Source organism: Dermacentor andersoni, chromosome 2, assembly GCF_023375885.2.
Source record: "Dermacentor andersoni chromosome 2, qqDerAnde1_hic_scaffold, whole genome shotgun sequence".
Taxonomy (NCBI): domain Eukaryota; kingdom Metazoa; phylum Arthropoda; class Arachnida; order Ixodida; family Ixodidae; genus Dermacentor; species Dermacentor andersoni.
Genome location: NC_092815.1, coordinates 110,740,607 through 110,767,133, shown reverse-complemented (window position 1 = coordinate 110,767,133; position 26,527 = coordinate 110,740,607). Strand labels below are relative to the sequence as shown.

General features: G+C 45.3%; 1 protein-coding gene across 7 annotated transcripts in view; it reads right to left on the bottom strand.

Moving 5' to 3' along the window:
• Prp40 (pre-mRNA processing factor 40) overlaps positions 1-17,601 on the bottom strand; it is a 69,282-nt gene extending 51,681 nt beyond the window's left edge. For all 7 annotated transcript variants that reach the window (XM_072286499.1, XM_072286498.1, XM_050187922.2 and 4 more), the window contains exons 1-5: positions 17,502-17,601; positions 17,027-17,098; positions 14,278-14,446; positions 6,402-6,550; positions 267-380 (exon numbers count right to left, since the gene is read on the bottom strand). In XM_072286499.1, coding sequence (XP_072142600.1) covers positions 267-380; positions 6,402-6,550; positions 14,278-14,446; positions 17,027-17,098; positions 17,502-17,504 — 507 coding nt within the window. In that variant the 5' untranslated portion in view covers positions 17,505-17,601. The remainder of the gene's footprint in view (positions 1-266; positions 381-6,401; positions 6,551-14,277; positions 14,447-17,026; positions 17,099-17,501) is intronic.
• Between the last annotated feature and the right edge of the window lie 8,926 nt (positions 17,602-26,527).

Here is a 26,527-nt window from a genome sequence, read left to right as displayed (position 1 = left end):
TTTTTTTTTTTTTTTCAGCACAGTAATATTACAACACTCGGATGCTTTTCAACCAGAACGATTCTTGGTGATTCTTGTGCCCTTCACTTAAATGAAGCTTCTAATAAATGGAACACATTTTTATGGCCTTTCAAGTTCTGTTTAAGTAGAGTCAACTAAACATTGATTTATACATCACTGCACAAACCATGTTATAGCATAGACAATGTACTACATACATGTATTTGAAAACAAGATTGCTGATTGCAAGGAGCAGGAATGCTCACCTCAGTGTGTGTCTTCAGTTCATCGGGTTTCTCCCAACTGGACTGCTTGGTGGTGTGGTTGTAGAAATAAGTACGGCCATCAGGAGCCTTGTGCTCTGTCCAACTGCTGCTCTTCTGCATGTGCGACCAATAAAATTAGTAAGAGGAAGATTTAGCTTGGGCAAAACTCTGATGCCGCCTATTCAAATATATGTAAAGTGCAGAAACACTTTTCTAAGATAATCACTGGGCCAATTTCAATGACATTTTTTGCATTTGAGAGATTAAGTCAAATTATAGTTACTGTTAGTAGCAATATTTTAGTTTATGGTCTGAATTTTTTTAAAGGAATTTTCAAGTATAGGTAAGTTTGAAAAAGAACATGTAAACACGAAGTTTGCAAGTTCGTAGCTCTGCACCAAGAACAGATAATGAAGTTCTGTAAACTGTACACAGGACCCAAAGTGGACAAATTTGATATATCAATTTATATCTCATACGAATTTGTTATATTGTTTACAAGGGTTCTGCAGAAGTCCTACTAACATAGTATAGTGGTGAATTGGACAGCCATTTCTAATACATCAATTTTGTCCACTTTAATATAATCACCTGCTTATATGCCTCTCTGATCACTGTGTTAATTTTCTTGAATTACGAAGCATTGAGTAACGTGTATGGAATGGCATAAGTTATTCGATACATAACAAAGGCTTGGACAAGTTGAAGCATGTCCACTTCCCCCATGCCTCTTGTCTTGGTTGTTATTCGCTGGATCATGTGCGTAACTTGGGCTGTTGTATTCTTAAGCTTGTTGATTAGTATTATATTGGTGCGATCCAACTGGAAAACCATTCTCAGTATCTTTACGCTCTGAGGTGGAACGATGGTGTGTCCCTACAGTTGTATGGTGATAGTGGGCGAGTCGGATGCATGCTTCTTTCGCAATGAGACCAGGAGTAGCTCAGACTTTGGGGGGGCACTGCTGAGGCCGCATGACTTTGCATAGTTGCTCACCACGTCTGCCACTTCTTGCAAGCGGCTCTCCATTGCCCCGAATAACCCTGTGGACGACCAGATGGTAACGTTATCAGGACATAGGCGCCATGCCGGATTCCCGGGATGTTATCGAAGAGCGGTGGAAGGCATATTAGGGTGATAGGAAGGGATAACACTATGCCCTGTGGTGTGCCACACCCACCCAGTAGCAAGGGGGTTTGTGGCTTGGTCCCCAACCTTTAGGATAGCTTTTCTATCTGAGAAAAAATCTCTGACAAATTAATACGTCCTGGCCCCACAGCCCAGCATGTTTAGGCTCTATAAGACTGTTGTATGCTTGACGTTATCGAACCCCTCTGATCTAAGGCTAGAATACCAGTGGGGGAGTTGCATGTCAGTGGTATAATCACCTCCTCTTTCAGATGAAGTAGGATGTCTTGTATCGAGAAGTGTGGACAAAATCCTATCATCATTGCTGAAAGTTTCCCCGAGTCCTTTAGGAATCATTGTAGCCGGTTGAGAACTTCATGCTCTAGGAGCTTACCTATGCAAGAAATGAGGGAGATCAGTCATAGGTTCTCAATGGCTGGTGGCTTGCCTGCCTTCAGTATGAGACAAACCTCCACTATTTTCCAGTTTTCAGGGAGACTTCCATCCCTCCATACTTTGTCCAGATGAGCAGTAAGCTCTAGTAGCGAGAGGTTGTCAAGATTGTCAAGAGCCTCATTGGTGATTTGGTCCATTCTTGGCGCTGTGCGACATCACAAGCCAATTATTGCCGCCGTTACTTCATGCAGATGAATGTCGTCATCTAGGTGCTCATTTGGGCTGCCGGTGTAGGGTGCCAGAGGCTCCGATGGCTGTGTGTGGAAGTATGTACCAGGCTTTGAAAGTCAAAAGGAGGACTGCCTCGTTTCCTGGAAATTGGTGGACTACTCGGGCCATGTTGTGGTGGGTTTTCATTTTGCTGCTAGCCAGGTTGATCAGGTACCTCAATAACTTTCACGTCTTGGAGGTACTCAGCCTTCCTCTCGAGCTGTTGCAGAGGGATAGTCAATTTTCTTGGCATAGTGTGGTGGCGTATTCTGCAGCCTCTTGTGTGAGTAGGGCGATTCACCTCTTGAGCTCGCGATTTACCCTTTGCTTTTTCCAATGTTTCAGCAAGCTACGCAAGGCTTCCCACATGTGGAGCAAGCGAGCATCGATGCACAGAGTGGTGGTGGATGAATCAAGAATTTGGTGTACGCCTTCACATTCTGGTGAAGCTGAGTGATCCAGTCCTTAGCTGATGCTGCTAGCTCTGTTCATTTGTAGCTGTTTGCGCTCTTATCTCCCGCAGCTTGGCCCAATCTGTGAGACAAGCAGCATCTTTCCTGGTTTTGTATTCAAGCCCATGGAGAGTCATGCCTAGTAGCGCGTGGTCGCTGCCTAGGCACTCCTCCAGATTGGTCCAGCAAGCTTGGAAAATGTTTCTATTGAGGGTTAGGTCAGGGTTCGTGTCTCTTGTAGCACTTGTGCCGAGCCTCATGCTATTCCTTGGATTGATGACGAGTCTGACGTCCATGTCCTCAATAACTTTGTGAAACAAGTTTCCCCTGGGGTTGGCGTACGTATAATTCCAGAGGGAGTGAGCTGCATATTGAAGTCACCCACTATTAGAAGCGGATGGTTACGTGCTGCATGCATGGCTTCCTACAAAACCTGTTAGAGGACCATTTGCGGGCTTTTCAGTCGGCAGTAGATGTTTAGAAAGAACATGGGACCCTTCTTCTTCGTTGCCTGCAGGACAATTGCAAGCAGAACGGCAAGTGGTTCGGATTGATGGAGATAGTGTTGAACAGCCACTAGGTTCTTACTGACTAGGGTGTGAAGGCTGTCACCCGTGTCGGTGCCATACGTGACGTATCCGGGTAGGTGGACTTGAGTGTTTGTCGCTGGCAGTGGAATAATTTCAGGTGGTCATGTAATGTATCAGCGATCCGAATTTGTTCTTGTAGCCCCAGCAATTCCATTGCTACAACAAAGTTTCGCCTATGGAACCCCCGCGCTTACTACATGTATGTTGAGAAGGAGCCATCTTGGTTGTTAAGGGGAGTGATGCATGCACCAGGTGGATTTCTGGTGAGTCTAGAAAGTCTGGCAAACCTGGTAGATTCTGGTGAATTGTTTTCTTGGTGTGCCAGCTTTTTCCAAGCTTCCAGTGCTAGTATGGGTTCCCCTAGTCTCGTGATGCATTCCTCCATCTGAATGTTAAAGTGTCGTTGTTGAGTTGCAAATTGTTGTCGTGCCGCTGACTGTTGTATAGCTTTGAGTTGGTGTTGCACAGTAGCTTGTAGGGATGCCTAAAGGCTCTGAAAGGCCTTTGTTACTCTACCTTCTGGCCTCTACCTTCAGGGAAGTGGCATATTGGACAGGTATGACTTCCTGCGGTGTAGTGGGCTGCGTAGTTGCTCGTTGCAGTGTCGGATTTGAAGTGGCTGCATGCGTTGACTGCTCTTCCCGTTTCCACTTCCCCAGGGGTGGGGTTGAAGTGTTTAGTATACACGTAGCGCTATGTTTTTCTAGCAATTCATCATCAAGTGCTACGAACCCTGCATGTACATGAGTGATTTCTACCTTGAGTGTTGCATTCTCTTCAGTGAGACGCTTGACTCTTTCGTTACCGTGAGAAAATGGTCATTTTTTTAAATGTCTCAGAAAAAGATTATTTACCACTACAAATAATATTCCAACACACATTGCAGCATAGCATATTGTGCATAATGAAATGCTCTTTCCAAAAACATACTTTGCCAAACAAAAAAAATTATTAGGTAGAACGTAAAAATTTTAGAAAGCGCCATTTTTGCTGCCAGTTGATAAAAACAACAATAAAAAAGACATATCTACAAAAACATTATTTCAAAGGAAATTCAGAATATACATTTCAAAGATAAATAACCCAAGAATAGTGTCTAAAAAAATAAATGCTCAATACACCCATTCTTCGGATACAAAAAAAAGAAACTAAGACCAGTTCATCGCTCATGCCATGCAGTGAAGCAGTTCCTGGATTTTGGGAAGCATAGGTGCACTCTGCACTTTTCCCACAAAATGTCTGGCTTTTGTTCAACTTTGCGGTCCTCATAACACATTTTGCAGTTCCGCCTTTTCAGCATCTTCTGAGGATCGTCTGATGAGAAGTCCAAGGAGCGTACTTCACCAGTTCGTCTAGAATCATGCACCTATTCCAGGACCGATCGCTCTCAGCATAGCTGGGCAACAAGATTATGCATTCAAGCATATCTGTTTGCATTTTTGCAGATTGTCTTTACCACCTCTGCAAAGAAGAGTAGAAAAAAAATCCCACATCGTTGTAAACTGTCTTGCGCCGATCCATAGTGTTGGGCCGCGATGTGCTACGGGTGGCCTTCTTGGCGTTAACGGAAGTTTCTTTGGTTTCGATGGCAGCACATCATAACTAAGCGAAATATGCACCCTGAAGATAATCAATAGACTTCTCAGGTCATGCAGAATGATCGGCAGATAAGCATGCACAAGGAAGGAGTCCACTCAAGGCCATAAAGGAAACTCGCCGGTGAACAGTGGCGGATGTTTAATGCTGACTCAAAACATCATCACCGTCAGAGCTTGAATCTGCTTTGCTGTCATCTTCAGAAAATTACTTGAGTCCTCATCACTAAATTGAAGTGCTGGTGCAGCATAGTTTCGAGCACGATGCTTTTCTCGCAATGCAGTCGTACGGGATGCCGCCATGGAAGAGACTTTCGATAACTGCGCAGTGACACCGGCAGCGCCCCTCAGTATTGTAAGCTCTTGAAAACTGGTAGAAAATGCCAGGTCTACATGTTGGACATGCAGCGGACCTTCAAAAATACACTTTGGCGGAATAAAACGACACGGACTCCAAACCAAAGCTTACAAGTCAACAGCTGGCATCATTTTCAATTAATCATCACCGCTCAACACTGTCGGACAGCAAAACCAGCAATAGTATAATTTAATTCTTGACTTGCTGGGAGTCATTTGATTACACAATTTTGATGATAGTGCAGCATAATCGTGAGCGGCATGCTTTTCTGTCGAGCGCGGCCGCAGGTGATAGCCACGCCTCTTTGCACTACAACATACACACATTAGTTCGCAATAAAGTGCGTCAAAAATCACAACATCGCAAGAGCGCAAAAATGTGAACTGATTCTGAAAGTGCACTGCTTTTACTTACTGGATGGCCCTAAGTGGACAAGAAATGGCTCCAACATGTTGAAATCGGCTATCTAATGCATCGATCGCCGAGGCGCAGTAATGAAAAAGTTAATGTGTGCAGGGCTTGTGCAAGCTCTGTGTCAACAGGGCCACCGCAACGAGATACTTAAGGCTTTCGCCTTAAAGAAAGGCATAGGGTAAATACCTCATTCAAACATTGTGAGCTATGTTTATTGCTTGAGGATCTTCCTAGGGTTGGCCAAATATAGGCGTTTTCAATGGGAGATGACGTGTGCAACCACTGCCCCTAAGCTTCGCCGAGACAGACGCTGCCACTATAGGAGTTGCTACTGGGGTCACCATAGGAGCCAGGTGCGTGCGTGCTGACTGGTCAAGCTTGAATTATTTGACGATGACAATTTTAGGATTGAAATTAACAAAAGTTAGGGCCCATAGGTATGCATGGGCACAAGCCGGGAGCTTACCTTCAAGTAGGGATCGAATTGGCCAACAAATCAAATTAACTGGAGTTGAATTAATGGAAGTATTTGCACTTGCATCTATGTTAGCAGAATTTTAAGCCAAATATTTTTGTAAAATCTAGAATGCATAACCTAAATTACCTGCTGCTAAATTAGCTCTCAGATCACATACATACATAATTCATAATTATGAAAGTTGCTCCAAATGGTTTATGTAGTACAAACAACAGAATGCATTAATTTAACAGCTCTAACTTATCAACAATTACTTTCTAACGGTTTCCACTGTGAAATTCCCTCCAGACATATGAAATGTCCCCTTTGCCTCCAAAATCAAGACAAGCAAAGTAAGCATGGGAAACGAGAAATTGGGATACAAATTTGTTTTCACTGTCGCATCCTTCACATGAACATAAACATGGAAGAACATAAATGACTGAATGAATGGACATGGTTCAGCTATACTCACTGATGCTTGTGGGGCAGCAGGCGTTGGTGCAGCATTTTCAGAAGACGTGGCTGGTGTAGCTGGCGGTGTAGAAGCTGCAGGTACATCAGGCTTTGGAGAAGAGGTTGCCTGAGATGGTGATGATGGAGCAGGCAGGGTTGCTGGTGGGACTGTGGAAGAAAGCAGACAGATGACATGGCAGAGCTGGCAACACAGCAGTACACAGATTTACACTACGAGATGCTTCGCACAATTAGATTGGAGAGGTGGCCTGTCTAAGGTCTCCACTGTGTTTACATACTGACATGTAACACCACGTGTGTGAGTGGCATGACAGTTAAAAACAACTACAGCACAAAAACAAAACAAGAATGAGAGACAGACACAAGGCTGCATTTGTAATGTGTTTCATTTGTCTCTCTTTCTTGTCCCGCTTTCGCACTCTTCTTGTTCTTGACGTCATGTACCAACTAGCCCAGCAGCTGAGGCATGACAGTGATAGAGATACAGTTGTCAAACATAAAGGGGTGCACGAGAAACAGGGCAGCTGTTGGCAATTAAACGCAGTTCTCAGCTACTTGTAAATAAACATTTTAATTTTTTTTTTTTCAGAACTGAAGTTGTCCCATTGTTGTCAAAGTGTTTCTGACAGCAGGCACAGAAGCTCCAAACAAAATCAGTGGTGGTCCAGTCAGTTTAGGATTTGGAGCAATTTTTGGAACAGGAAAAATGTCATTATGGAGCAGTTTAGGAGCTGTTACACCAGAATTTCGGAGCTGTTTTGGAGCAGAAAAAATGTATTAATTAAAATTAAATTATGGGGTTTAACGTGCCAAAACCACTTTCTGATTATGAGGCACGCCGTAGTGGAGGACTCCGGAAATTTCGACCACCTGGGGTTCTTTAACGTGCACCTAAATCTAAGTACACGGGTGTTTTCGCATTTCGCCCCCACCGAAATGCGGCCGCCGTGGCCGGGATTCGATCCCGCAACCTCGTGCTCAGCAGCTTAACACCATAGCTGCTGAGCAACCACGGCGGGTGCAGCAAAAAAAAAAAAAAAAATTGTGTCTTTTTGGAACATTTGTAGTAGTACAGCAGTAGCCTGCAGCCATTTGGTGAAGCTTGTTATTACTGTGCAATCAGTAAGTGCTGCTCAAGAGTGAAGCAAGGCACAAAAGCCAACAGCAACCAATTAAGATTGCCTTCCCACAGATCGTATACAATGCACGGTATGTTGCAAACATCTTTATTTGGGTAGGCAAGGAACTTAATTTTGTAAACAATTAAATAAAATTTTGGGGCCTAATGAGAACAAAGAACCTGGGTGCCAGACAGACATAAAATTACAAATGAGCGAGGATAATTTGCATCATCAGGCACAAGAGAAAAAGTGATGGCAAATGTTTTATGTGCATTCCAAATGACAACGTAGTGGCCGCGTCGCGGTAAAAGCTTGTCCTCCCTGCGTGGAGGGAGCCTAACCGACTCTGCAGGCATTTTCACTAAAGTTGTTCTCTCTCTCTCTCTCTTCCAAATGACAAATGTGCTTTGATATGCTTTACTGCACAAGACAAAACATGTCTTTCGTGCAATCCAAATGCTAGAAGCTTGACAACAGACTGTGTCTATGAATGGCACCAAGTTGGGAAGCCTCCATACAGTGTGTTGCAAAAATGGTGATGGCAGTCGAGAACCACGTTTGAACCATCCTGTACACTTGCTTTCATTGCGAGGCAGTTTGTTGGCTTCCCATGTGTCATGTGGCCTCTGCGAATAGATACGAGTCGATTCCGTGTAAAACCGTAACTTTTGTCACTGATACCCGACTGACCTTCTTTCGAAGCACTACCTTTTACTGCCCCCAAAGGATCAAGTTGCCAAAGGCACGTCCAAAAGAGCTCTGAAGGCCTGCCAGTCCAATCATTAGGCGTATTGGTACTTGTACTCTGACAGGAGATGGCGGGTGCACACGTGTATAATTAAAGAATACAGACTGTGTCCTGTGACAATCGCCTCCTACCACTCTTGGTGTGCTGCTTCACTGCATAACACTGCTATATTGAGGTGAAGCTGACTCTCTTGACCCAGCATTATGCAACGCGTCTTGCTTTCCGAGCTTCAAAGCCGTTGGCGAGTATTACAAAGGCAAAGTCGGCGCCATTGCTAACAGCAGCGAATTGTTTTAATAAAAAACATGGCACCAATCAGCAAGAACCTTGGTAGCGAATATCGACGCAGCTAGGCCTAACGTTGCTACGGTAGTAGCTACGGCAGCCAGTGGATCTGCGTGCGAGCGCGCCTGTTCGAGGCGGCGAGATAATCAAAATGGCGGCGATGCTGTATTTGCTCAATGTCATTATTATTATTATTATTATTATTATTATTATTATTATTATTATTATTATTATGTTATGGAAACATACAAGGCCACAAAGGAAGCAGGGAGGGGGCAAGCTGACAACTGCCACCGGAGGGGCACAACGCCTGCCTACTTTTTTGGGAGGAGGGAATCAAAAGAGAAGAGGAGAAGATAGGAAAGAAACAAATAGGAAAGAAAATGCCACTTCGGACGGCGAATGGTTTTTGCGTCTGAAATTTCAGACGTTGCCGTGGGTACCGTGGCAGTACCGTGAAGGCATCTGAATCATCGGGCATGTCCGAAAAACCAGGCGTCCGTAAAATCAGTCGTTGACTACTGAAAACATCATATTGCCATGAAAACGTGAAAATACCGCACATATGCGCAGTTGACGCAAATGGCACTTGAGTGCGCGCAGCCAGGAGCAGGCAAGTCGAATTGTAGCAAAATGGCACAGTTGGACCATCACTGCCAAAATTTGGAGGACGCTTAAGCTTCGCCTTTAAAAGTGGAACGCAATAACATTCAAAGATCCCTCACTGCTTCTCACGCTTCCCGGCAACTGAACGTATGTAACCGTAATGTTGACTAGGAAACGCTGGCCACGAACGCTATGCATGGAGGCGGGCTTTCTGGTAGAAACACAACCTCTTGCATGGGCCGCGATGCAGCAGAGGTGAGCGCCATCTGGAGATATTGCAAGGAACAAGGCGCGCCACTCTGTGGCCGCCAAGATACTCACGCGCCGGCGCAAGCAAATGGCGGACGCCGTAGCCGGTCTATGGATGGTAGAAACGCTGGAAAAGAGTTTTCTTTTGAGTTTTCGCGTAAGAGAATTATGTTTTCTCATATAGTCAAATTACAATCCGACGCTATCATGCCTGTAGGTTGTATGTAAGTCGTACTTTATGATTTTTCTACGTATTTTAGCTTGAAAAATTCAATTCAGTAACTTCTTTGCGCCACATGGAGGGCCCTGGGTATGGGAGGTGCGAAAATCTTTTTGCCAGAACGGCGTCCAACACTGCCCGCCAAACACCGACGTGGGACACCAACGCCGAAAGTTGCACAAGGATAATGGAGGACTCGGAATTCCCGACCTGGGCATCGTGGCTACTGCACTACACGTCGTGTAAACCCAGGCCGCTTTTAATTCGGATATGCTCCTGACTCGAAGCTTTACTTGCTTTTTACCTAGCACCCGACTCCACTTGTTTTCGCAGAACACATTTTCCCACTGTATGCCTCGCTCAAGTTCCCCGTCCACCATTTATGCGGTGGTTGCCAATTCTCTAGTAAGCATCCGCAAGGTTCACCCCGGCATCGACGTAGTTTCAACTCCAATCCAAGAACTAGTCTATATCCTCACCCCAGGTCTCCCCCCGCATTGCCAAAGGTACGATCTGTCCATCCACAGGCCAAGCTGGAAGCTCATTACGGCCAGTTTCCTCGAGGCTAGGCACGCTACGTTCGTGTACCGCCTGGTGCGAGGGTGCCTGCCATTGAGTTACAGGCCCTTCACAGCCGTCCCGGCTCATGGAGTGTGCCCTTTTTGTAGAGGTCGTGAGGATTCGGTTCATATCTTTACGCAGTGTTTGCTTCCTGCAGCTCTTCTCCAAAAGATTAGTAGTCTCTTTAGGCTCCCAGGTGTTCCATATCAGACTGTTCGATTTTTGCACCCTTTGCCGAAACAAGAGATCAACCAGTTCGTGCTTCTTGTCGAGTGCTCATACCAAGTTTGGTTGGCACGCTATGAGGCAGTTTTTGGGGGACGGGCACCAGGCCTTCACGAAGTGCTTGCGAAAGCACGGAAGGAGGTCTGGTTCCATCTCACACGAGAGCGGCATCACTTGGGCAACGAGAAGTTTCTCAAAGTATGGGCTCGTCCTGCCATAATTTTTTATCACTTAGGTGGAAAGCTCTCCATTAAGTTATGATGCATGCTCCTAAGGTTGCTTGACTCAGCCGTGTGTGCCAGTCGATCCACAGGGTTTTGTTTGGCTCAGCGGAACCCAGAGCTGGAACCGGTCGTGGCATACACTCGTGTGGTCGCGCTGCTCCGCGGATGGCTTTGGTGGTCTCCATGGTTGTATGCCCTCACCTCTTTTGTGTCAAGGCAGTCTAAGGGTCAGTCAGGCTTGTGTCCTGTAAGAACGAAATGGGTGTTTGTGTGTTGAGTGCAGTAACTCAATTGTGCTGCACGGCAGCAGCCTCCTTGTCCGGGAAGGACCGTTGGCCCGAACCAAAGCCCTCCGCCCAGTCAGCCCAGGTAGAGGGAGAGCACGGAGGTCAAGGTACCGAATGATGCTGGGTTGATGAGTACATGAAAGCTCTGGAACGCAGCACCTACAGGTGCCAAGTCCTCTTCCCATTTGACAATGGCGCCGACGCTGAATTTTCTATGACACGAGGCCCTTAAGGGGACAAACAACTGCTCAGAACATGAATCGAGATAACCCCACTAATGGAATGATACCCTATCATAGTAGCTAAAACGAGTCATGTTTTTCCCATTAAACATCGATTTATATTTTTTAATTCATCACTAAAATTTGCGAAAAATGGCCTTTGGTGCCCCATGCGGCAAAAATATGAAGCTGCATAAGAGGCCCACCACGTGACCTTTGACTAGTGTACGCAGCTACTGGTCTTTTTATTAGTATTTAACTGCAGTATACATTTTATTATTACAAGTTTTTCCTGACTTATAATGTGCAGATAAGCCTTCATTTGTAGTGAGCAGAAAAGTGGCACTGCCTTCGCCTTCATTTTTGATGAGTTGGCTTGGCTCGTCAATTGACAGAACGACGATGATGGGGGCCAGCCAGCCATGATGTAGGCGTGCACTTGGGGAAAAACGTGGTACAAATACAAGAAATGTCTGTACAACAGCGGGAACTTATTGCACCAGCTTTTTCTTTTCAAAAGTGCTCGAAAAGGTCAAAATGTAGATCGTTAATCGCAGTTACACTCACTCCTGTGAAAGTAGAATGATGATGATGAGTAGAATGATGGCTTGGGTGGAAAGGGCCAGTGGGGAGGGGGGGTTGTCATATACGACTGAAGACACCCGGGCATTGTCGATATCCTCGCCTTCCTCGACTACACCCGGGGGGGGGGGGGGGGGGGGGGGGGTGACAGAAGACTTATGGGGCCCAGATTCCAGACGACCTAGCTACGCCACTGATCCCGCACCACAGCCTCGTTTCTACACTCCTGGCCCCCAACTTTCCCTGTAACCCTCATCTAGACCCTGCATACACAGGCCTCTCGGGTAACAAGGGGGTTTACTCCCTCACCCAAAGTGTTACTTTCTGGGCCGGAGTCCTCCCTCCACCAGCCCAGGAGTGTCTGCTTACCTTCAGAGACATCCTTACCCACTACCGATATACCCGACGTGTTTATGCACTGCCAGCTCCCTCCCTAACCTAACCCAAGCTTCCCACTTGCGCTGGCTCCAGACACTACTCCCTACCCTATTCTCCTTCATGCCCGATATCACAATCAGTTCCCGTCCTCCTGTAAGCTCTGCGGCAAACGGGGGACTTTCTTCACCCCCTCCTCACAAGCCCTATTTTCACACGCCTACCATCCCCAACCACGGCAGAGTCATACTGGAAGACTCTCCTGGTCAGCTCCACGGCTATAGACAAGTGCCGGACAATTGCCAACACCTGAAGTGGATAGTCCTCCAAGGACTCTCCTTTGCTCTATAAGGGCGGCCCCCTAAGGGCTGCCTCATTCCATGTAAGGGGAATTTTGCCCCCATCTGCATTTATTTAGCAATAAATGTTTTCACCACCACCCCCACCAGAAGATAATGACTACAGAATGTCAACACAAGCCTGACAACACAAGATGTTAAACCCATTTTGTAGGGCTATATGAATATTCAAAAACTTCAAATAGCAAATTCAATGATCTTCCATTCAATGCGCTATTCTGAACCAAATAACTACAGTTAAACCTCGATATATTGAAGTAGGTAAAATCGGCAACTTGCTTTGTTATAGCGAAATATTTTTGTACTGAAATTCGACCTTTTATGCAAATAAGTACAGTCGCCTGCCGATTTTTCTTAGATGGAAAGGGGCCACAGAATTTTCCGAATTATCGGGCAATCGAAGAAAGCAAATTTGAAGGAGCAAACAAATGATGAATTTGAGAGTTGGAGAAAAATTATACGGTTTCATGCTGCGTTGACATAGGTGGTACGAATTAAGCGAAGCCAGCCTACTTTCGCTTGCACTCCGCCCCCGCGGTTGATAGCGACGTTGGCACTGGGACAACGCTATAATGAAAAGCGCCGGCAGCGGGGAGCGAATTTTTCGTCTGCCTCTCGTTTCAACGAGTCACCAAAACTCGAGATTACACAACCTCCAATATTAACACACGGGAAGATAGTTTACATGATGCCACGCCATCTCAGCACGCCCGCTCTTTGCACAAGCGGCAGTTGCCTGTAAAGCAGAGTACGCAGCTGCGTATGCACTCAGCCGCACTTACAGCCATGCACAGCCATGGCCGAGCCACGCGAGCCAACTTACCTCCCCCCAACTACGGCCCTTGCATGCGCTTGATCGCGTTACCACGAGCTTGTTCCCCTCCCCTCTTTCCTTTGCTAGCACGGGAAGGCGTCACTCGTGAAGCCACCTTCTTTCTAGTCTCTCCCTCACACACTTTCACTCGCGCCTAAAGTACGAAGTGCGCGGTGCACAATAGCATCTTATCACACTTGGACTTTATATGGAACATGATGCGGCTCCTCGGCTGTCGCTCTTGTCGCACTGCGCGCGATCTGAGGTGCTTTTGCAAGCAGACGCTTATAATTCAATCATTTGACCATCTGCATTCGCTGAAGTTTCCATTTATTGTCTCAGCATTCCTTCCCGGTAGAAATGAAATTTAGTTATATTGAAATCGCATACAAACGCACTTCATTATATTGAAATTCTAAATGCATGGTGTTCTATGGACAAGAGGTTATGAAAAGTTAAACACTTCATTATATTAAGACTTTCATTTATTGAAGTTCATTATATAGAGCTTTAACTGTATTAGCAAAGAGTTTGATAATCTTTCGGTAGCTTTTGTGCATAATTTGCATTGATATACACGAATTAACAAGTGAATTTGAAGCATAGAAGCATAATTTCCCTGTCATATTGCAAACTGGTAGACTGGAAGCACAAACTGAGCCACCATAATCATGAAACCTTCCAATATGTTTACATCTTAGGTTTATGTGGCAACTATATTGCCTATCTATTCTTTAAGATAGGATATTTTCTATCTGGAAGCTATTCAACTTAGCGTGATAACTATTTAGTCAGTGTTTGATTCAGTATTGTCATTGTTCAATTTGGTGCCGTTACCAGAGTGCTTCAAAAATAATTTTTCACACTCCCCTACCATTCTATAGCTGTCGCCCCCTATATGTGCACCTCTCGTGTTCCCTCACCCCTGCAAAGTTTTCATAAGTAAAAAGCTATCTGGCTAGAATTATAGATCCTTCTCATGAAGACGAAAACGCACCTGCGGCAGCTGTTGGTGGAGGGGGCACCTGAGGTGGCATTGCCGGGTAGAGTGGGTAGCCCGGTGGGTAGTGCGGTGGCATGGGCATGCCTGGAGGTAGCAGCATGGGCCCTCCGCCATCCATTGGTGGTCGGGGCATGAAACCTGGTGGCATCGGTGGTGGCTGAAGCTGCAAGAACAATATAATGCACACATTGTGGTCCTCAGAGAATTTAAACGAGGAAGATGCCCCACTTCACAAACACTTCTTTCGAACCTTCTCAGTAATGATCTGTCAGCATGAACACTTTCGCAAGCAGAAGTAATTAATGTAGAACTAACAATATCTCACCCAGTCATTCATACCACAAACAATAACACTATAGACTAACCTACCATCAAACATAGCTCACTGTTGTGGATCCTAATGAACTTTAAAAGCTTGTGCATAGTTGCACTGTTTTTGTGTTGTGTTTTGTCTGTGTTGCATAGATTTCATTCTCTATGTTTTATTTGTAAGTCAGATTATATTCATGCTTGTGATTCTCTTTTCTTTCTTTAGTTAGCCAATGTCAACTGTTTTTGTTTTGCTTGGATTGTTCTTTTATCCATACCTGTAACTAGCTTTTCTTGTCTGTATTTGATAGTTCTGTGTTGTCCTATTTAATTTTTTGGCAACCTACATAGTGCAACCTAGGTGTGACTCCTTCATAGACTTGCACATTACATATCACATGTATTCGAAGAGACTCCAGTCTCAACACTAACAAAGTCAGTGCGTTCACGATTTTGCACTAACTTTCTTCTCTAAGTAAACAGATCTGGGGCCATGTTTTTTTACAATGCATTTTTAATTTCTCATCATAAATCAATTTGCGTGGCCAATCCGAGCAATAACAGCGGTATGCCAATGACAAATGCCAAAAAGAATAGAAAATTAAATGCAGTGTTACAAAATATGGCTCTAACTCTCATTTTTATTGCCAAGAGGAAGGAATATACCAATATACGAAAGCCTAGGACTAGCTAGAGTGCTGGCATTAAAGTTACAGCTGCCTGAGAATATATTGCACAGAGCAATATAAATGCCATCATTAGTCCCAAACAAAATACAGAGCATTTTCTGAATAAATAACAAATTGTTCACAAGCTTTTTGTTCTTTGTCTCGGTCTCTCATGTTTTTGTTTTTCTGAGCAACAAAGGTTTTTATTGCTTGAGGTCAGACAATAGGTCAGGCACTCAACATGATGTCATAGTAGGTCAAACGGTACAAATGTGAAAGGTGGTGAAAGCTTTCCATTTATTTTGTTGGCTCAGAAAATACAGGCACATCACTACAAATTAGCCTCAGCTTCACAAGCTACAATGCAGCCATTCCTTCCCATTTGGAATCTTTATATCAGCATGATAACATTTGTGGAGCCAGTCTGCTCATACACTGCAGCCAACTGCGACAAGTTTACAGCTTGAGAAGCCAAGCTACAGAGCAGGAAAACAATGATGTCAAACTATTTTCGATACTTCCTATGGCAGGTCCTCCATTTTGATTCATTGTCAATGATTTCATGCTTGTCATTCCCAGGAACAAGTAGCAGTCAATACAATAATTTGCTTATTGCAACAGTTAAGTGCTGCACATGCAAAAAATAAATCCAAGAGTAGGCCTTTTCAAATACTTTTGAATTCAACCTATTTAATTTAAAATGCAAATGACATTTGCTGCAGAAATGTTTTTTATACATTTCCGCATTTCAAGGCGTCCACAACAGATGTGAGATCTCCATTTTAATGTAATTCATGCAGCTGTTCATATTGGATAAAAAGAGCAACGCTTGCAGCTGTTGTCGTCAATACAAGCGCAAACCTCTGAAACTTAATAGCCAACACGGCACAACCATTAATGAGGATATATCTAATATTCCACGCAGAGATCGCTCCTCGCTGAATTTCTTTTTCACCGGTTGACTTTTGCGAAAACATTTACATGGTTCCAACTTACCTAGCCATAAAGCTTGCTCTGCAGATGAGTGGCTAAAAGTGCGCTTCACAAAGCTACGTCGTGCTCCCCACGAAACAAACACCGACGGGACGCTGCGCTTAGACCCATGTTGTCATACAAAAAACGAGAACTCGATAATTACTTAACAGTCGGCAGGGGAACAGTGCAAAAATGCTACCGACAAGAGGGAGTACACACACCAGCGCTGACTGACGATTGAATTCTTTATCATGAAGGGAACACACATACCTACCTAAAGAAACAAGTACACCGCTGAGCATGACCAAACAAGAATGAGACACCGATTAGATTTCCCCAGAATTATTGCGGTCGTTAAGATTATGTTAGTTCTGCCTCAGTAAGACCAGCCACACCATTCGCTGCGATAGCAACAGCCTCAAAGATTTCGCGTGCACAAGAGTCACTGTAGCGTTTGCGGATCGCGCACCATGAAAAATCAAGGTGCGCGATCTTGTTTGGTCATGCGTAGTGATGTACCTTTGTTTTCGTTAGGTATATATGTGTGCGTTCCTTTCTTAATAACGAGTTCAGTCGTCAGTCAGCGCTGGTGCATAAGGCTTGTGTGTGTACCCCTTCTTGTCTTTCGTCTGTTTGCGCTGTTTCCCTGTCGAGTATGTACCGACTAGGCCAAGCCGCCACGGTGTTGCAGTTTGTCTGACAGTGTTCTCCGAAGTCAACGGTGCTGAAACGTTGGCCAATTTCGGCCCCAGAAAAAAATATAGCGTCGGGTAACAGGAGGGGTGACTTACCCCGAACGGAGGTGCTGGCGGCATCATCAACGGCGGCATCGGAGGCATACTGTTCACGTTTGGGCTACCATCCTGTGAACAAAAAATGAGACATGTGAGAGATCAGGCGCGCGCGGAGCACATTGCCGGTGTAGTCGATGCAGTGCGCGCGCGTCGTTCAGATGACTATCAAGCGTGCTTGAAAGTTGTCGGCAATGGGTGAAGTGTCAAAACAAACAGCCGCGCACGCAGCTCGACAGCGGTGCAGTCGGCTCGTCAAGAACTGAAGCGCAGATCATCGAAATTCTGCCCCTGTAGTCAAAGTAGCATGCATCGTTCATATGTGCATCGTTCTTATGAGCACCACATATACTTTTCAATTTAAATCAGCGTTAGGCGACAGAGACACTGCAAAGTGTGTCCTTGTGCGCGGCTTAAAGTCAACGAGTAAAGGAAATCGAAATAAAACAGTCATAATGAGTAATAACACACGTACCATGATTGCTTTCGGTGTTTGTACCACCTGTGTTGACCATTCAGTGAAGTTTGCATAGTTCGCAGCAGCCGCACGAAAGCCGGGCACTGGATACGCACAAGACAAACGTAGCCAACGCCGTTCCAAGTTCTCTAGTACTGTTGCATAATGATGATACTGCAACAAAGTTCGAAACTCGAATAACTCGGGAAAAAATTCTGTTTTGCAACGAAGTGCTACACTCTAAGAACAGTTTACACCCTTTGGCGTGCCCCTTCTGCCACACAACGATAATCGTCATCTGCCTTGATGCGTTTCCTTTCTTTAACGCTGCGAGCCCGGTACTTTCCAGTAACGAACGGCATGCGCGTTATCAGCATGACAAGTATTTGACAGGAAAGTAGCGGGTGCGGCGTTTTCAAGAAAGGAAACGCACAACCATAAACGTCATTTGTCTTATCCGCATTTCCTTTCTTTAACGCTGCGAGCCCGGTACTTCCCAGTAACGAACGCCATGCGCGTTATCATCATCGCCGACAGGAAAGTAGCGTTCGCGGCATTTTCAAGAAAGGAAACGCAAGCTAGGCTGCGATTATTCACTGTTAAGCAAAATTACACCCTTTTGCCACAAAACGATAATCGTCATCTGTGTTGTCCGTATTTCCTTTCTTTAACGCGGCGAGCCCGGTACTTCCCAATAACGAACGGCATGCGCGTTATCAGCATAACATACAGCATTCCCTACAAGAAAGTAGCGGACGCACCTTGATTTCTCAAGAAAGGAAACGCAAGCAAGGCAGATGATGATTATCGTTGTGTTGCAGAGATACGTCCCAAAGGATGTACTTCTTGCTTACGCTCTTAAAACGGTTGCACCATTTGGGGTGTAAATTTGGCCCCCACAATAATCATCTGCCTTGCTTGCGTTACCTTTCTTGAAAACTCGGCGCTCCCTACTTTCCTGTCGAAAGTGCTGCGTCACACTGATTACGCGCATGCCGTTCGTGACTGGGAAGTACCGGGCTAGCAGCGTTAAAGAAAGGAAATGCGGTCACGACAAAGGGCGATTATCGTTGTGCACTCTTAGGCAAAGTTAACCCTTTGGCTTGCCCCTTCTGCCATACAACAGTAATCGTTATCTGCCTTGATGCGTTTCCTTTCTTTAACGCTGCGAGCCCGGAACCTTCCAGTAACGAACGGCACGCGCGTTATCAGAAGGGGCACTCCAAAGGGTGTAAACTGTTCTGTGCTGATAACGCGCGTGCCGTTCGTTACTGAAGGTACCGGGCTCGCAGCGTTAAAGAAAGGAAACGCATCAAGGCAGATAACGATTATTGTTGTGTGGCAGAAGGGGCAAGTCAAAGGGTGTAACTTTGCCTACACACTCTTAAAACGGTTGCACCCTTTGGGGTGTATATTTGTCCCACAACAATAATCGCCATCTGCTTTGCTTGCGTTTCCTTTCTTGAAACTCGGCGCTCGCTACTTTCCTGTCGAGAATGCTGCGTCACACTGATAACGCGCATGCCGTTCGTGACTGGGAAGTACCGGGCTCGCAGCGTTAAAGAAAGGAAACGCGGGCAAGACAGATGACGGTTATTGTTGTGGGACAAGATACGCCCCAAAGGGTGTAAATTTTTCTAAGAGTGCACTCTTAAAACGGTTGCACCCTTTGGGGTGTATATCTGTCCCGCAACAATAATCGTCATCTGCCCTTGCGTTTCCTTTCTTGAAACTAGGCGCTCGCTACTTTCCTGTCGAGAATGCTGCGTCACACTGATAACGCGCATGCCGTTCGTGACTGGGAAGTACCGGGCTCGCAGCGTTAAAGAAAGGAAACGCGGGCAAGACAGATGACGATTATTGTTGTGGGACAAGATACGCCCCAAAGGGTGTAAATTTTTCTAAGAGTGTAAGAGTGCGGCACAAGATACGCCCCAAGGGGTGTAAGTATTTCTAAGAGTGTACGCACTCTAAAAAGTTTACACCCTTTGGTGTGTATACTTGCCACACAACGATAATCGTCATCTGCCTTGTTTGCGTTTCCTTGCTTGAAGACGCCGCGCCCGCTACTTTCCTGTCGGCGATGCTATGTCATGCTGATAGCGCGCGTGCCGTTCGTTACTGGGAAGTACCGAGCTCGCAGCGTTAAAGAAAGGAAATGGGGATAAGACAGATGACGTTTATCGTTGTGTGGCAAGATACGGCTCAAAGGGTGTAAATTTTTCTTACACTCTTAGAAAATTTTACACCCTTAGGGGCTTATCTTGTCCCACAACGATAATCGTCATCTGTCTTGCCCGCGTTTCCTTTCTTTAACGCTGCGAGCCCGGTACTTCCCAGTCACGAACGGCATGCGCGTTATCAGTGTGACGCAGCATTCTCGACAGGAAAGTAGCGAGCGCCGAGTTTTCAAGAAAGGAAACGCAAGCTAGGCAGATGACGATTATTGTTGTGGGACAAATATACACCCCAAAAGGTGCAACCGTTTTAAGAGTGTAGAGTGCACTCTTAAAAAGGTTGCACCCTTTGGGGTGTATATTTGTCCCACAACGATAATCGTCATCTGCCTAGCTTGCGTTTCCTTTCTTGAAAACTCGGCGCTCGCTACTTTCCTGTCGAGAATTCTGCGTCACACTGATAACGCACATGCCGTTCGTGGCTGGGAAGTACCGGGCTCGCAGCGTTAAAGAAAGGAAACGCAGGCAAGACAGATGACGATTATTGTTGTGGGACAAGATACGCCCCAAAGGGTGTAAATTTTTCTAAGAGTGTATAGAGTGTAAGAGTGCAGTTCGACGGATTCAACCACAGACACTCCAAGCAAAAAGAAAACTGACAAGCTGTGCAAACAAATAAGTTCTATTTAATATGTATTGTTACAAATAAATATAGCATTTGTGTTTACAGGTAAATTTCTTTGAATTTACTAATACGCCTCAAAAAGTTGTGCAATTTTTTTACTACTGAAAGCTTGCGCCATCTCTTGCCGTACAATGTATGTCAAAATGGCTCAGCATTCGCATCCGCGCATGCATCCACGGCACTGTGGTCCACGGTTTCGGGTCTTGTAAAGTTCTTACTACATAATTGGTACCATAAAATCAAAGTTTTGCACGTTCACATGCTCCAAATCTAATTTCAAATTAAAAGAAATTGTCTAGAAATATTTTCACTAGAGAAAAAATTAAAGCTGTAACCTTAAATTATATATCAGCTAAGGTATATTGGATGAAATGGTGCAACATACCAGCATTTTAGGCACGGTCTTCATATATCTGGTTTGTAGGCGTGCGATTATGGTGCGGTCTTTATTCTATGGTGTGGTCACAGAACACTGTGAACACTCTGTGTGGCTCTCAATTCTTGAAGACGTAAGGCTAAATATTCAAGATGTTCAAGAGTATGATTTACCCCTATTAGAAAAAAGGTACTTAGCACAGTCTGAATTTTGCGGCCAAGTGTGGTGCATTTGTCACGTTGTATAGCCACCATTACGAGTTACTAGGTCTCTGCAATCCCTTCTTGGTTCCTTCTTCTGGTCAGGAAGTACAGAACTGGTCTGTCACGTGGCGCTTGGGCAACCACGCATTCGCGGTGGGTTCCCGTTCCCATCCATGTCTGTCCGCTGCTTGCTCTTAGATTTCTGTTCTGTCTGTTACAGTGTGATCCGTGTCCTGCGAATGAACTCGCCTGCTATTTCCTTGGCACAAAAATTTGTTACGTGTTACCGGGTGTGCACTTAAATCGCGGACCACAAGTATTAAACGCACCTGTATTTTACTCTACGGCCGTGGAATTTTATCGCCATATACAACAGGTATGTCCTGATGTAGATGGTTTTGAAAACCGTGTTATAGATATTACGTCAGCCTTACTGCTTCCTCTAGTTCCCCCTGCACGCCACGCAAATTCCAATAATGTGTCGTGGGATGCAATAACGGCGTCATTTCTGCCAGGCCACCTACGTGACTTCATGTGGCATCTAGGGTGGCAAATGCTTCCTATTCGTGACAGGTTAGAGCAGAGGGGCGTAGTCCCATCTTTGCTGCGTCCAAATTGCCCCCTTCAGGAATCCAATAAACATGTGCTGCTGCAATGCGTCATTGCCAGGGCAGTTTGGAGGGCCGTGCATACTGGTTTCCGTGGCCTTGGAGTTAACCGCTTTATTACATCTGGTTGCTGCTCCCGTGGCCGCTTTGCACGACTTTTAATTGCTGCGGGGGCCTTTTGTCTATGGCGTAACTGGTGCGAAGCAGTTGCTGCGGGATATCGTCGCTGCGCTGTTTCCCCTTCTGGGGAAGCTCCACTTTGAGCTACTGCCGTTTCTGTCAGAGGAGTTGTTCTTCCTTGGGGAAGAAGAGTTCCTTCGACAGTGGTCATGCCGTTTCCTGTAGGTGTCTGATAGACGCGTACGGCTTAATTTTCGACCAGCCTGGTTCTTGTAGTCAGGCCATCAGAGGTGTTCACTGAACATGCATGGAATGTAGGTGCCTGTGACTTCTGTGTGTGCATGATCTCGTATACCTGATCATTTCTGTATATACCCATCTCAATGCAACACTTCAAAATTCTGCAAAATGTCTCTGTCGCATTATCATTGTACATAACCATTTTGTACACTGTATATATCAACATCATTTTATATGACGTGACAATTAATTTCTGTGTAACTGTGTGTTGCGTGGGTCTATGTGGTTATGTGTTTGTGAGTGAGCACTCAGACACTTCTTTGAAAACGTGCTGTGTATACAGTGCTTCGTGCTTTGTATATGTGATCGTCCTGGTGGAATTGTGCCGTGATTGTGACTCAGAGTTCGTATCGTCTCTTGTTGAATAAACTTTTTCTAAACACACACATCCTGCATGTGTGTGAGAGGGCTGCCAAGTCCTTTTCCTATTGACTGACGTGTCGGTTAGTCTTGCAGCATGGTAGCGGGTGCTAAGAATGTCTGGCCCCAGAGTAGTCGTCACTGGAAACCAAACCTGGCAATGTGCAACCCACGAGCTCACTTGGGGATCACGGCTCCTGGATAAGAATAAAAAAAAGGTAAAGCCAGTTCTATGTAGTGAAAACGGTCAAAAAAGTGAAGCTGGTTGTCGTTTTCTCAAGTTCGAACTCGTGTTTGGCTTGATTTTAATGAAAATCTTTTAACTCGCTGTCGTTTTGCTAGATTCAAGCTTCCGTTCCGGATTGCACACAGTCTTCAGTTGTGCGAGGTTGTGATGAAACCACAGTCTATCACACGCCATGCACCTGTGGCCACACTCACAATCGAGGAATTCTCTCTTGAACCGCCCATCGGCACCCTCTGTGGGAGGTATCTCTCTGCATCGACGTCTCAGCTTGGCCTCCTACTCTCGAAGTTGGGGGTTAGCTTGCCTCTGCTGGCACTTGGCTTGGGTTGCCTTCTCTTTAAAGTGGGTGTTGGCTTGTCTCCACTGGTGCTTGGCTTGCACTTCCCGTTCTCGATCCTCGGCGGTAGCGGCTTCCCTCTGCTTGCGCTTCTCACTCTCAAAGCTCGGGATTTGCACGACGTCAGCGCTGCTGCTCTCGTGCAAGCTCCCGCTGCCGCTCGCCCCGAACGGAATCCACGGGGTGAAAGGGTGTGCGCCGGCGAAACACCTGCCCCTGTACCCCTCCTATGGCCTATCCCCTATAGTGAGTTTGTGCCATTAACTTACCCCCTGCGTGACACTGGGTGCCGGACGGCGAATGATCGACGTAGCATGTACAGCTCCTCTGTTAAAGAAAAGGTGTGGCCTGCTGCGTGCATCAAAAATGCTGTCATCCACCGCAGTGCCATCACTCGGACACTGTTGTCTGGGATCGGCATAGAAAATGAGTGAGGAACGCACTTCGAATGCCATCGCCCGTGGAAACCGACACATGCCGCCTCCGACAGCTAACACCGTTCAGCCCAGTGAAGCGGCCGAGAATGCAACTACAGCTGAGACATTCGCTCCCATTGCAGCCCGCTTGACGTGGCAGGCCGCACTTTTTTTTTATCCAGTGGCTGTGCTTGGGTGAAGCTTATGGGATATTACTGGCCTTAGTGAGGTTAGAACTGGGAAAGCTTATACAGTGCTCACTAACGGCCACGTCCACTGCTGCAGAGTACTTCCAGATAAGAGACAATACAGGGTAGGACTCCTTATCCATAATGACATAGCGGGCAACATTGACGAATTCTACAGCAATAATGAGAGCATGATGGAATGTGTAAGCGCGACTAAATGAGGACGTGGAAAGAAACAGATACACAGAGACAGCACTGTATGTTTCTTTCTACATCCTCGTTCAGTGGTGCTAACACATTCTATAATGGATTCAAACCGACTAGCCCACCAGCGTGTGCTAACCATTCATGAGAGGGTAGCAGTAGTCGTAATAAAGCTGAATAGGAGGTATAGAATAAAGGTAGTACACACCTACGTATGCTCCAACCTCTAATCGTGATGATGAAGAAATGAAAGAGTTTTGTGAAGATGTTGAATTAGCAATAAGAAATGTTCACTCAGAATACTGTAGTCATCGGTGACTTCAATGCAAAAGTGGGGAAAAAGCAGGCTGGTGAACAAGCAATTGGCAACTACGGCATCGATTCTAGGAAGTCAAAAGGAGAGATGTTGGTAGAATTCGCGGAAGGAAATAAGCTATGAATAATAAATACCTTCTTCAGGAAGCGTAGCAACAGGAAGTGGACCTGGAAAAGCCCTAATGGGGAAACAAGAAATGAAATTGATTTCATACTTTCTGCCGATCCAAGCATAGTGCAGGAAGTAAAAGTGTTAGGTGGGGTAAAGTGCAGTGATCATAGGTTAGTGAAGCCTAGGATTCACCTCAATTTGAAGAGAGGAAAAGTGAAACTTGTCAAGAGCATACCAACCTAGATTCAGTAAGGGTAACAGCAGACCAATTCAGGATGCTACTTGCACACAAATGTTCAGCCTTAGAACATAGAGATCAAGCTGATATAGAGGTAATGAATGAAACCAGGTGAAGTGGCAGGTAAGGCACCAAGGCAAACAGTAGGTAAGCTCTCCCAAGTAACAAAGGACCTAATAAAACGACAGAAAATGAAAGTGTCCAACTCAAGAGATGAGACTGAATTCACGGAACTGTCAAAACTGATCAACAAGGAGAGGATATAGGATATTTGAAATTATAATGTGAGGAAGGCTGAGGAAGCAGTAAAAAGAAGGTCGCAGCGTGAAGCCAGTGAGAAGGAAACTTGGCACAGGACAAGCCAAGATGTATGCACTGACAAATAAGCTGGGTAATATCATCAGCTAAAGGCTACTAAACAATAGACCATATTCACATGATCAATCAGGTGATAGAGAAATGTGCGGAATATAACCAACCCTTATATATAGCTTTCATTGACTACGAGAAAGCGTTTGGTTCAGTCGAAACCTCAGCAGTCATGGAGGCATTACGGAATCAGGGTGTATATGAGCCGTATGTAAAAATACTGAAAGATATCTATAGCGGCTCCACAGCCACCGTAGTCCGCCATAAAGAAAGCAACAAAATCCCAATAAAGAAAGGCATCAGGCAGGGAGATACGATCTCTCCAATGCTATTCACAGCGTGTTTACAGTAGGTATTCAGAGACCTGGACTGGGAAGCATTGGGGATAAGAGTTAATGGAGAATACCTCAGTAACTTGCGATTCGCTGATGATATTGCCTTGCATAGTAACTCAGGGGACCAATTGTTATGCATGCTCACTGACTTGGAGAGGCAAAGCAGAAGAGTGGGTCTAAAAATTAATCTGCAGAAAACTAAAGTAATGTTTAACAGTCTCAAAAGAGAACAACAGTTTACGATAGGTAATGAGGCACTGAAAGTGGTAAGGGAATACATCTACTTAGGGCAGGTAGTGACCACGAATCCGGATCATGAGACTGAAATAGTCAGAAGAATAAGAATGGGTTGGGGTGCGTTTGGCAGGCATTCTCATATAATGAACAGCAGGTTGCCATTATCCCTCAAGAGAAAAGTGTATAACAGCTGTGTCTTACCAGTACTCACGTACGGGGCAGAAACCTGAAGGCTTACGAAAAGGGTTCTACTTAAGTTGAGGACGACGCAACGAGCTATGGAAAGAAGAATGATAGGTGTAACGTTAAGGGATAAGAAAAGAGCAGATTGGGTGAGGGAACAGACTCGAGTTAATGACATCTTAGTTGAAATCAAGAAAAAGAAATGGGCATGGGCAGGACATGTAATGAGGAGGGAAGATAACCGATGGTCATTAAGGGTTACCGTACGGACTGGATTCCAAGGGACGGGAAGCGTAGCAGGGAGCGGCAGAAGGTTAGGTGGGCGGATGAGATTACGAAGTTTGCAGGGACGGCATAGCCACAATTAGTACATGACCGGGGTAGTTGGAGATGTATGAGAGAGGCCTTTGCCCTGCAATGGGCGTAGCCAGGCTGATGATGATGATGATGATGATGATGAATATCATCAGCAATTCAGAAGATGTAGTAGAAGCAGCGGAAGAGTTCTGTACCGATCTCTACAGTACCCAGAGCAGCCACACTACATTCATTCAAAGTAGTAATGCACAAGATACAGAGACTCCTCCTATAGCTAACAATGAAGTTAGAAGGGCCTTGCAAGACATGATCTGGGGAAAAGCGGCAGGAGAAGATGGAATAATAGTCAATTTAATCAAAGATTGAGGAGACATCATGCTTGAGAAGCTGGCGTCCCTATATATGAAATGTCTCGTGACGTCAAGGAACCCGGAGAACTGGAAGAATGCCAACATTATACTAATCCACAAAAAGGAAGACATTATAGATTGAAAAATTCTAGGCTCATTAGCTTACTTTCAGTATGGTATAAAATATTCACAAAGATAACTTGCAATAGATTAAGGGCAACACTTGACTTCAGTCAAACAAGAGAACAGGCTGGCTTCAGGAAGGGATATTCTACAATGGATTACATCTATGCCACCAGTCAGGTAATCAAGAAATCTGTAGAGTACAATCAACCTCTCTATATGGCTTTCATAGATTATGAAAAG